Here is a 12,773-nt window from a genome sequence, read left to right as displayed (position 1 = left end):
ATGCAGGCGCCCAATGAGTTCTGGCGTCGCTGTTCCCTCCTTCGGACAAGTCGAACATGAAGAGGAAGCCCGGGCTGCAGCTACTCTCGGACTTCTTCCTGCTCAATTCGACAGGAGGCGGAGGACTGTGATGCCATCGCTGATTGGGCACGGGAGAGCGAGTGCCAACACCGTGGGAAAGGTGCCAGCACAGGAGGTGACTATAAGCTATATTTTATGCGTGCCAAGCGAGGGTTATAACAAGAAGTAGTGGACAACTTCTTTAAGTATTGCAATCTGGTATACTTTCTACAATTTCTTCCCTTCTCCAGCTGAACATTGTGCAGTTGCGGGAGAGATTGTCTCGAGCACAAGGAGAAAGTGATGTAACTCCCACTATGGGAACTCGTGCAACATCGGTGGTTCAACAACGCATGCCAACCCACATGAAACCAACACCAGAAAACCAGTACTACCCACAGGTAAAAGGCAAAATAACAAATATTCTTACTGATTTCTAGCTTTAGATGGACATTATTATTATTTATTATTATTATGTGTGTTTGTTCAGTACTGTGAGATCTTTAAAGGGGTTGGGGTTTTCTAATTTTTATGTAAGTCCAGCTTAATTATTGTGTCGTGAAAACTGAAACTTTCCTCACCAATTAAAGGGAAGTTAGTGAAGCAAGAGCTGGACGTGGTTTGGGCAGCATGAATCATTGGATAGGTTCCCTTTCATGATCTATTCTTGCTATCAGTGAGTGGAAACCTTCCTGTTAACAATCAGAGGCTGGAAAAATGACTTATATGGGTATACCCATCTCCAGGATCCTACCCCAATACATAGTAGTTGTAATAATAATATTAATATTAGCAAATTCCTCCAATTAGAAATGTAGTATCATTCTTCTGATTAGCTATGTTGCTTACCCCATGTGCAGAGCATTGCAGTCACTTAGATATCCATGGTTATGACCACTGACTGTCACTATACGAGTGATCGTAACCATGGATACCTAAGCTACTGCAATGCCCTGCACATGGGGTAAGCAACATAGCTAATCAGAAGAACTATCCTTCATTTTTTATTGGAGGTATTTGCTAATATTATTATTATTATGACACCTACTACATTTTGGGGTAGCTTCTTAGAGATGGGAATACCCCTTTTAAGTTTATATATGTTGGAGATGAAAGTTTTCCAAAGTTTTAGCAGTGCAAAGCAATCTTCTCTTGAGCTAGGCGCAAAGGATCGCTGTAGAATATGTAGGTCCGATGCTGCCTGGCTCACAGGACATTAAGCCGACTGGGAACACTCCTAGAATGGATATAATTGTATATTAAAACAAAAAAGCTTTTTTTCTTCCCAGGTAATAGTAACGGTATTTGAGGCCGGTAAATGTTATTTTCCAAGCCTTATACTTTTCCATTATAGTACAAAACTCTGGCTGATTTATTGTGCCTTTCCTCTTCTCCCTCTTGGACACCCATCTTTCACAGGATGCTTTTCTATATCACTCCTACCAAGCAGACGGTGGCATTTGTCTATGTAGGACCAATAGGATAACAGCCACCCTTTGACCAAGGCAGAATTTAGCTGTAATCTTAGTTTTTTCCAGTGATTTTTATTTCTTTATTCACCTCAGGCTAGAATTGCCCCTACTGTCACTTCCTGGAGTAACAAAAACCCTACTGCCCTTCCCAGCTTTGCACCTGCTGCCTCCTCTTCCTTTGACACCCAGGTATTACATTGCAGTACATGGAAGGTTTGCCTCTTTTCTTTTGCAGTGGCACTGGGCATGCTCTAATCTTGCGCAGCACATCACATATTGCGCAGCACTTGGTATCAGAAAGCAGACTTTCTTTGCGCTGATTTTGTAGCTTGCTGCCTATAGATATATTGCACTGCTGTTAATGCGATCGAAAGTCGACTTCTTATGAACATAGACTTGTTTCACCTGAAAAGTTGCAAAAATGTTGTGGCAAAAAACACCTTAGCTGTTAAAAGATGTGTAAATAGTTTGTTTTTTCTTCCATTTTACAGAGAGAAAATGCGCCACCACCAGGCTTCAACATTCCTGGTAACTTGTATCCACCTGCTGTAGGAGCCCCAGCTCTGCCACCAGATTCTAATGCCAACCCGTATAATACAGGTGGTCGGCAGCCGTACCCACCAAGTATGTATTTCTGTGCTGTTATTATGGGCAAATGTCTGCATGCTTCCTTCTCAGGACTAAAGCAAGTGTTCTTCATACAGACGTTTTTGCATTCCACGTACCTCTCGTATAGAAATGTATTAATTCAAGATAATTGCACGTGATAATTGCACGTAATGAACAGCTTATATCTGATTTTGCATATATTTCACTTAGAGTTGGTTCCAATTTATTTGCACATCCCATTCCATCAGCCATCCATGATCTGTGGCCGCTGCACGAGAGCGGTAATAACGCCCCTTACCTTCCGGCATCTAATGCTCTACTTTTGATGTGACCTCAACGTTGCAGCACGATGCACTTGTATCGTCACACCAGGCCAGCTCATCAAAAGAAAAACTACAGATACCAGCAAGTAAGAGACATTAGTCCCGCCGATGTGTAGAGGTTACAGACCATTGTCGCGGCCTATAAAATTGGTGCCAAACGATTAATATGTCCAATTCCACCATTCACATGTATATCTTCTATCTCTTTTTTAATAATGTTGTTTCATTTATTTCAGTTACATCTAAAAAAAAATAAAAAAAATAATAATATAGTTAAAACCAGGGCTGTGGAGTCAGTAAGCCAAACCTCCGACTCCTCAAATTCCATGACACTGACTCCAACTCTGACTCCCCCAAAATGGGCTCTGATTCCACGACTCCGACTCCACAGTCCTGAAAGGACTGTGGAGTCGGTAAGCCAAACCTCTGATTCCGACTCCTCAATTTCCATGACACTGACTCCGACGCACCAAAATGGGCTCCGACTCCACGAATCTGTTAATACTTTACATATATCCAGAGCAGCGTTCACAATCTGGTTGGTTTCTATTGTAGCACTGGGCTATAATAAAAGTAATCAATTAGGAGTTGTGTAATGTTGTAAAATTACTCACATTTATGTAAGATTGTCTTAAAGGGAATCTCCAGCCCCTCCTAAGCTGCTACCATAGCTTTATAAGCATATTCTGGGATTATAAGAAAGTACTTTCTGTGCCATACACTTATTTCTATGTTTTAAAAAGCAAGTTATGAACCGGGCTCACAGTATGCAAATAATTAAGGACTTCTCCATCGGGGTATTGCTGCCCCCAGACTAGTCCTGCCTCCGATAGGGTATTGCTGCCCCCAGACTAGTCCTGCCTCCGATAGGGTATTCCTGCCTCCGATAGGGTATTGCTGCCCCCAGACTAGTCCTGCCTCCGATAGGGTATTGCTGCCCCCAGACTAGTCCTGCCTCCGATAGGGTATTGTTGCCCCCAGACCAGTCCTGCCTCCGATAGGGTATTCCTGCCTCCGATAGGGTATTGCTGCCCCCAGACTAGTCCTGCCTCCGATAGGGTATTGTTGCCCCCAGACCAGTCCTGCCTCCGATAGGGTATTCCTGCCTCCGATAGGGTATTGCTGCCCCCAGGCTAGTCCTGCCTCCGATAGGGTATTGCTGCCCCCAGACTAGTCCTGCCTCCGATAGGGTATTGCTGCCCCCAGACCAGTCCTGCCTCCGATAGGGTATTGCTGCCCCCAGACTAATCCTGCCTCCGATATGGTATTGTTGCCCCCAGATCAATCCTGCCTCCAATAGGGTATTCCTGCCCCCAGACTAGTCCTGCCTCCAATAGGGTATTCCTGCCTCCGATAGGGTATTCCTGCCCCCAGACTAGTCCTGCCTCCGATAGGGTATTCCTGCCTCCGATAGGGTATTGTTGCCCCCAGACCAGTCCTGCCTCCGATAGGGTATTGTTGTCCCCAGACTAGTCCTGCCTCCGATAGGGTATTGCTGCCCCCAGACCAATCCTGCCTCCAATAGGGTATTGTTGTCCCCAGACTAGTCCTGCCTCCGATAGGGTATTGTTGTCCCCAGACTAGTTCTGCCTCCGATAGGGTATTGTTGTCCCCAGACCAGTCCTGCCTCCAATAGGGGAATTGTTGTCCCCAGACCAGTCCTGGCTCCGATAGGGTATTGTTGTCCCCAGACCAGTCCTGCCTCCGATAGGGTATTGCTGCCCCCAGACCAATCCTGCCTCCAATAGGGTATTGTTGTCCCCAGACTAGTCCTGCCTCCGATAGGGTATTGTTGTCCCCAGACTAGTTCTGCCTCCGATAGGGTATTGTTGTCCCCAGACCAGTCCTGCCTCCAATAGGGGAATTGTTGTCCCCAGACCAGTCCTGCCTCCGATAGGGTATTGTTGTCCCCAGACCAGTCCTGCCTCCGATAGGGTATTGCTGCCCCCAGACCAATCCTGCCTCCAATAGGGTATTGTTGTCCCCAGACTAGTCCTGCCTCCGATAGGGTATTGTTGTCCCCAGACTAGTTCTGCCTCCGATAGGGTATTGTTGTCCCCAGACCAGTCCTGCCTCCAATAGGGGAATTGTTGTCCCCAGACCAGTCCTGCCTCCGATAGGGTATTGTTGTCCCCAGACCAGTCCTGCCTCCGATAGGGTATTGCTGCCCCCAGACCAATCCTGCCTCCGATAGGGTATTGTTGTCCCCAGACTAGTCCTGCCTCCGATAGGGTATTGTTGTCCCCAGACTAGTTCTGCCTCCGATAGGGTATTGTTGTCCCCAGACCAGTCCTGCCTCCAATAGGGGAATTGTTGTCCCCAGACCAGTCCTGCCTCCGATAGGGTATTGTTGTCCCCAGAGCAGTCCTGCCTCCAATAGGGGAATTGTTGTCCCCAGACCAGTCCTGCCTCCGATAGGGTATTGTTGTCCCCAGACCAGTCCTGCCTCCAATAGGGGAATTGTTGTCCCCAGACTAGTCCTGCCTCCGATAGGGTATTGCTGCCCCCAGACCAGTCCTGCCTCCGATAGGGTATTGTTGCCCCCAGACCAGTCCTGCCTCCGATAGGGTATTGCTGCCCCCAGACTAGTCCTGCCTCCGATAGGGTATTGTTGCCCCCAGACCAGTCCTGCCTCCGATAGGGTATTGCTGCCCCCAGACCAGTCCTGCCTCCGATAGGGTATTGTTGTCCCCAGACCAGTCCTGCCTCCGATAGGGTATTGTTGTCCCCAGACTAGTCCTGCCTCCGATTTTGTAATCATGCTCAAAGGAGTGGGTTAAGATCCACTGCACAGGCAACGTCAGCATCAAGGCTCTGCAGCTCCCACGCATGAACACAATATTCTCTTGCCATGTGCAATGAAGTTGGGTGTATGCTCCCTGGCTTCATCAGCGCACTGCTCATGCCCAGAGGAGATACGGGTGCTGATCTCGCTTTACAGCCAGCTGCCGTGCAGGCGTCAGTAATACCCATCTGAGCATGAGCGTAGTCCTGATGAAGCTGGGGAGTGTATGCTAATGGCCACAAAGGCGGAACGTTGCACTCATGCGTGAGCTTTTCAGGGCCCTGATGGTGATGTCACCTGTGTGGTGTAAGTTAATCATGCGCTCCTAGGTGTGATTCCAAGATCCCAGGCAGGACTAGTCCTGGATAATTTGCATACCACGAGCCAGATTTATAACTTGATTTTATTTAGACTCACAAATAAGTGTAAGGCACATAAAAGAACCTCCTTATAATCCAGCACTAAGCTTACTTAAAGTTATGATGGCAATAAGACGGGCTGGGGAGAGTACAGGATCCCTTTAAATTGTGTACATGGGATTTTACAGTATTATACGAATTATTTTTAAGGCATAAATATATTTTATATTTGCATGACACTGCTTTCTAATATACGGAAACTAATATTGTTACTAATTTTACATTTTTGTTCCTCTTCGTTTGATATAGCCTATCCACCTTCTCAACAGTATTATGGCTCTGAGGGACCGGCTATCTACCAACCTCAACCGTCGGCCTCCATTCCCTCTGCCTCTCCCTACCATAACCCTTCTTACACCTCGTCTGCTCACTCTGCTCCTCAGCCGCACTATCCTGTGCAGCCTCCGCACCCTCCAGTGTCCACACCGTCTTCTCCTCATTCTTTCCCACCTCCTGGACCATCCTTCCAGCATGCCAGGCCAGGAGCGCCAGCTAGCTCTGCTCCTTATGCAATGCCTCCACCTGGATCTACAGGTACTCTGCCTGCCTCCCAGAGAACAGGTCTGAGCATGAATCGGGGGGTGGGAGGGCGGCATTTTTAGCCCACTGGGAAAATAACACGTAAATGCATGTGCCTACGACTTGAATACAGGTTTATGCTCTATTTTTTGTTTATTTGTGTATCATTACAGTAATGTGTTTTCCTATGTAGAATATACAGTGTCCATCTTGTTACTTTTTCCTTTATTTTACATTTTTTCTCTCCAGTCTGGTTTCTCTCTTTGCAGTAGGTTCTTATTGAGCTTTGTAGATAGACCATGTTGAATATATTTTATAGATTGATGTGAGAGGTCCAGTAGTTACTTCTTTAAAGGGGTATTCCCACCTCCAAGATCCTATCCCAATATTTAGTAGCTGTAATAATAATAATAATATCATCAAATAACTCCCGTTAGAAATGTAATATACTTCTTCAGATTAGCCATGTCTCTTTCCTCATGTGCAGGCATTGCAGGACCTTAGGTATCCATGGTTACTAGTTGCTAGTGTTCGTAACCATGGATACCTAAGGTCCTGCAATGCCTGTACATTAGGAAAGAGACATAGCGAATCAGAAAAACTGTACTACATTTCTAATTGGAGGTATTTGCTAATATTATGATTACACCTTCTACATATTGGCTTAGGATCTTGGAGATGGGAATGGAATAATACCCTTTTAAGGTCGATCATGCATGAGACGATGGTGGTTAAAGGTTCGCTACCTATTGTTTAAATCAGGTTTGTGTTAAATGTATTTTTTAAAAAATATTTTTGGCAATGTGATTTTTTTTTAGTTGTTGTATTTTTAGCTTAACATGGCTATAAAAAGAATACACACCCCTTTTAAAATAAAATAAAGACTGGCTTCACCAGTAGAAGGTCAGAATTTGGGATTGGCCCACTCAGAGCCCTGACCTGAATCCAATTGAAAATCTGTGGGTGACCTGAAGAGGACGCTGTACACAGAAGCTGTATGAATAAGATCATGATCTGAAGAAAAAAAAAAAAATCTTCCAATTTTTTTTTTACTAAGTAAATATACAATGCCTAAAAGTAGTATTCAACCCCCTGCAGATTTAGCAGGTTTAATAAGATGCAAATAAGTTAGAGCCTTCAAACTTCAAACAAGAGCAGGATTTATTAACAGATGCATAAATCTTACAAACCAAAAAGTTTTGTTGCTCAGTTAAATTTTTATAAATTTTAAACATAAAAGTGTGGGTCAATTATTATTCAACCCCTAGGTTTAATATTTTGTGGAATAACCTTTGTTTGCAATTACAGCTAATAATCGTCTTTTATAAGACCTGATCAGGCCGGCACAGGTCTCTGGAGTTATCTTGGCCCACTCCTCCATGCAGATCTTCTCCAAGTTATCTAGGTTCTTTGGGTGTCTCATGTGGACTTTAATCTTGAGCTCCTTCCACAAGTTTTCAATTGGGTTAAGGTCAGGAGACTGACTAGGCCACTGCAACACCTTGATTTTTTGCCTCTTGAACCAGGCCTTGGTTTTCTTGGCTGTGTGCTTTGGGTCGTTGTCTTGTTGGAAGATGAAATGACGACCCATCTTAAGATCCTTGATGGAGGAGCGGAGGTTCTTGGCCAAAATCTCCAGGTAGGCCGTGCTATCCATCTTCCCATGGATGCGGACCAGATGGCCAGGCCCCTTGGCTGAGAAACAGCCCCACAGCATGATGCTGCCACCACCATGCTTGACTGTAGGGATGGTATTCTTGGGGTCGTATGCAGTGCCATCCAGTCTCCAAACGTCACTTGTGTGGTTGGCACCAAAGATCTCGATCTTGGTCTCATCAGACCAGAGAACCTTGAACCAGTCAGTCTCAGAGTCCTCCAAGTGATCATGAGCAAACTGTAGACGAGCCTTGACATGACGCTTTGAAAGTAAAGGTACCTTACGGGCTCGTCTGGAACGGAGACCATTGCGGTGGAGTACGTTACTTATGGTATTGACTGAAACCAATGTCCCCACTGCCATGAGATCTTCCCGGAGCTCCTTCCTTGTTGTCCTTGGGTTAGCCTTGACTCTTCGGACTGGCCTCGGCACGGGAGGAAACTTTCAAAGGCTGTCCAGGCCATGGAAGGCTAACAGTAGTTCCATAAGCCTTCCACTTCCGGATGATGCTCCCAACAGTGGAGACAGGTAGGCCCAACTCCTTGGAAAGGGTTTTGTACCCCTTGCCAGCCTTGTGACCCTCCACGATCTTGTCTCTGATGGCCTTGGAATGCTCCTTTGTCTTTCCCATGTTGACCATGTATGAGTGCTGTTCACAAGTTTGGGGAGGGTCTTAAATAGTCAGAAAAGGCTGGAAAAAGAGATAATTAATCCAAACACGTGAAGCTCATTGTTCTTTGTGCCTGAACTACTTCTTAATACTTTAGGGGAACCAAACAGAATTCTGGGGGGTTGAGGGGTTGAATAATAAATGACCCTCTGATAAAACTTTTCACAATTTAAAAAAAAAATAAACAAAGAAATAACATTCTTTTTTGCTGCAGTGCATTTCACACTTCCAGGCTTGGTATTGGTATTGACACCCCTGCAATTCTGTCAGATAATACTCAGTTTCTTCCTAAAAATGATTGCAAACACAAATTCTTTGGTATTATTATCTTCATTTAATTTGTCTTAAATGAAAAAACACAAAAAGAATGGTCCTAAAGCCAAATTGGATATAATTCCACACCAAACATAAAAAAGGGAGTGGACAAAAGTATTGGCAGTGTTCGAAAAATCATGTGATGCTTCTCTAATTTGTGTAATTAACAGCACCTGTAACTTACCTGTGGCACCTAACAGGTGTTGGCAATAACTAAATCACACTTGCAGCCAATTGACATGGATTAAAGTTGACTCAACCTCTGTCCTGTGTCCTTGTGTGTACGACATTGAGCATGGAGAAAAGAAAGAAGACCAAAGAACTGTCTGAGGACTTGAGAAACCAAATTGTGAGGAAGCATGAGCAATCTCAAGGCTACAAGTCCATCTCCAAAGACCTGAATGTTCCTGTGTCTACTGTGCGCAGTGTCATCAAGAAGTTTAAAGCCCATGGCACTGTGGCTAACCTCCCTAGATGTGGACGGAAAAGAAAAATTGACAAGAGATTTAAACGCAAGATTGTGCGGATGTTGGATAAAGAACATCGACTAACATCCAAACAAGTTCAAGCTGCCCTGCAGTCCGTGGGTACAACAGTGTCAACCCGTACTATCCGTCGGCGTCTGAATGAAAAGGGACTGTATGGTAGGAGACCCAGGAAGACCCCACTTCTTACCCCGAGACATAAAAATCCAGGCTGGAGTTTGCCAAAACTTACCTGAAAAAGCCTAAAATGTTTTGGAAGAATGTTCTCTGGTCAGATGAGACAAAAGTAGAGCTTTTTGGGCAAAGGCATCAACATAGAGTTTATAGGAGAAAAAAAAGAGGCATTCAAAGAAAAGAACACGGTCCCTACAGTCAAACATGGCGGAGGTTCCCTGATGTTTTGGGGTTGCTTTGCTGCCTCTGGCACTGGACTGCTTGACCGTGTGCATGGCATTATGAAGTCTGAAGACTACCAGCAAATTTTGCAGCATAATGTAGGGCCCAGTGTGAGAAAGCTGGGTCTCCCTGAGAGGTCAAGGGTCTTCCAGCAGGACAATGACCCAAAACACATTTCAAAAAGCACTAGAAAGTGGTGTGAGAGAAAGCAATGGAGACTTCTAAGGTGGCCAGCAATGAGTCCAGACCTGAATCCCATAGAACACCTGTGGAGAGATCTAAAAATGGCAGTTTGGAGAAGGCACCCTTCAAATATCAGGGACCTGGAACAGTTTGCCAAAGAAGAATGGTCTAAAATTCCAGCAGAGCATTGTAAGAAACTCATTGATGGTTACCGGAAGCGGTTGGTCGCAGTTATTTTGGCTAAAGGTTGTGCAACCAAGTATTAGGCTGAGGGTGCCAATTCTTTTGTCTGGCCCATTTTTGGAGTTTTGTGTGAAATGATCAAGGTTTTGCTTTTTGCTTCATTCTCTTTTGTGTTTTTTCATTTAAGACAAATTAAATGAAGATAATACCAAAGAATTTGTGTTTGCAATCATTTTCAGGAAGAAACTGAGTATTATCTGACAGAATTGCAGGGGTGTCAATACTTTTGGCCACAACTGTATGTCTATGTGGACTGAAAAATAAGGAGTTATGGCTCTGGGAAGAAGGAGAGGAAAAAATGGAAATTCAAAAACGTAAATTGGCCGTGGCGTGAAGGGGTTAAAAATCCATAGACAATATAACAAAGACCATTAATAATAAGATGGTAGGCCACCCTTGGAGTTCCAACAAAAAAAATATGTACTCTGTAGTGAAATAACCTGAATAAGGGGCAAGAGGAAAATTCCGATGTTAGTTACCCTGTTCTTTCCCTAAAACAACCCTGACGTACCACAGAGGTTGCCAACCTGGAAAACGCAAGTGGCGCCCTGCTCACCGAAGGCTGGCCCTATAGTGCCCTGATTAGATCCTGCCACCAAAGACCATACAATGTGTCTCACTCCTATGGTAATATACATCTGCCAAACATAGAAATAATCCGCATTATATGAGTAGAGCGGAACAAGCCACTAATGTAGATACACAGTAGTCATGTACTGTAGAGAATAAACCTGTAGGATTTCCAAGTTATTGGCATATAAGGGGTAAAATGGTGCAAACCGTATATTTGATTTCTTTCCAAACTGTTGTAGATTTACTGGCCGATGTAATGTAGCATGCACCGTGTAGGCTTAATAAAAATGTTTGGCTTTACTGTTTAGAAATGACATTGTTGCATAATAAGTGATCTTTGCATCTTATCTGCAGAATTTTCCACTGTTCAAGATATGACAACTTTCCCGCAAGGTGAACAGCGCGCTGCAGAACAAGCGCCAAAAATAAATTAAATAGATTATGGACATCTTTAGCAATTTACATTTATTTTATTAAAGGGGTTGTTCCCTTTCATGAAATCTTCATCCCCGGCGCAGGTTGGCATAAAAAAGCAAATAAAAACAAACCATGCTATATTTGCTGCCCCCAAGGGAGTCTCCACCACAGTTCGCTGTGTATGGCCATTGGCTGTGGCTATGACATCATGTCGAGACCATGGCGGTATGTCAGCTCAGTGGCTCTGCCAGTGCCGATAAGAGACATACCGCTTAGCTCACCGACGCTGTCAGTGCTGCAGCCGATTCCCGACATCGAGCGCAGCGGCGTAGGTGAGTATACTGCAGCTTGTTATACTGCACCAAGGGATGAACATTTCCTAAAAGGGGACGACTCCTTTAATGGGAATCTGACACCAGGTTTTTGCTTCCTAATCTGGGATCAGCATAGTGTAGGGACAGAGACCTTGGGGTGTGTCACTTACTGGGCTCTTTTATTGTCGCTTTCATAAGATCATTGTTTGATTAGCAGGAGATTGTCACAAATGACTAGTAAACCTACTGATAGTTAGTCCAACCACGCCCACAGCACTGATTGGCAGCTTTCTGCCTATGCACGGTGTACACAGAAAGCTGCCAATCGGTGGTGTGGGCGGGGTTATACAGTGCTCAGCATTCAGAGAACTGATAGATCTGCAGCAGATAAAATACTTTTTAATTCAAGCAAGCAGCTCAGTAAAGTACGTGACACATCACAGGAATCAGGGTCCTCTACATCATGCTGTTCTTAGTTGGGGTAGCAAAAACCTGGTGACAGTTTATCCTTTCACTAATTAAACATCCAAAACTGTTAATATATGAATAATTAATCAAATGAAAAAACAAAAATTTACCTTTTAATATAATTTAAAAACTATGTGTCAACCATTTTTAGTGCTCCACTGCATCCGAAAAAAAAATGAAGCAACCTATTAGCGATTTTTCCAAATTAGAAGAAATTGGGCCATGGGATCTTATTCACCTGATAAATCCCCTCTGTTCCAACACCACCTTTACCAATGGTCTTCTTTTACTGCACTGCAGCAATGACGACCCCAGTATGCATGTGATCGCTTACGGTGATTAGCTGCAGCGCTCACTTAGCTTGCTACAGCAAAGTAATTAATAAACAGCAAGCCGTGGTGGGGCTGAAACGCACAGGGTTTATTTAAATGAGTAATAAGGTTTTAATTCGTACCATTTCCCATCCTTGACACCGTTTTTTTTTTCTGATCCTGAAAACCCATGTTATAAAGGTGTATGCTGCCCAATCCCAAACAGCCTTCCTTGTACAAACAATAGCTGTGTTATGACATGCGCACCTGTCGCTGCCTGAGTCTACTGATAGGTTCCCTTAATGTGATGTGATAAGTGTTTACAGCTCCTGTGCAGAACCATGTGTCTTCATGGTTACCGACTTCTGACCAACCCTACTCGCAGTCTGAACTTACACTTACGTGCTACTTCCATCCATCTGACCCTCACTTATTGTCTGTAGGGTATTCGGAAGAGGGGTCCCATGAAACATAAAAACACAAATCTAGGGGATGTATACAGTTAATAAGATAGTTTTAAGTGTGACGTTCTCAAATGATTTTTATTTTAGTTA

General features: G+C 44.3%; 1 protein-coding gene across 9 annotated transcripts in view; it reads left to right on the top strand.

Moving 5' to 3' along the window:
• The window catches only part of SEC31A (SEC31 homolog A, COPII component), a 95,796-nt gene that overhangs the window by 73,408 nt on the left and 9,615 nt on the right, over window positions 1-12,773 (top strand). For 2 of the 9 annotated variants that reach the window (XM_077274737.1, XM_077274722.1), the window contains 5 exons: window positions 312-461; window positions 1,626-1,721; window positions 2,024-2,156; window positions 5,918-6,202; window positions 11,064-11,102. In XM_077274737.1, the coding sequence (XP_077130852.1) occupies window positions 312-461; window positions 1,626-1,721; window positions 2,024-2,156; window positions 5,918-6,202; window positions 11,064-11,102 (703 nt within the window). The remainder of the gene's footprint in view (window positions 1-311; window positions 462-1,625; window positions 1,722-2,023; window positions 2,157-5,917; window positions 6,203-11,063; window positions 11,103-12,773) is intronic. The other 7 variants (XM_077274762.1, XM_077274745.1, XM_077274770.1 and 4 more) reach the window with 5 other exon arrangements.

This window comes from Ranitomeya variabilis, chromosome 1 (genome assembly GCF_051348905.1).
Source record: "Ranitomeya variabilis isolate aRanVar5 chromosome 1, aRanVar5.hap1, whole genome shotgun sequence".
Taxonomy (NCBI): Eukaryota; Metazoa; Chordata; class Amphibia; order Anura; family Dendrobatidae; genus Ranitomeya; species Ranitomeya variabilis.
This window is presented reverse-complemented; position numbering and strand designations above follow the sequence as displayed.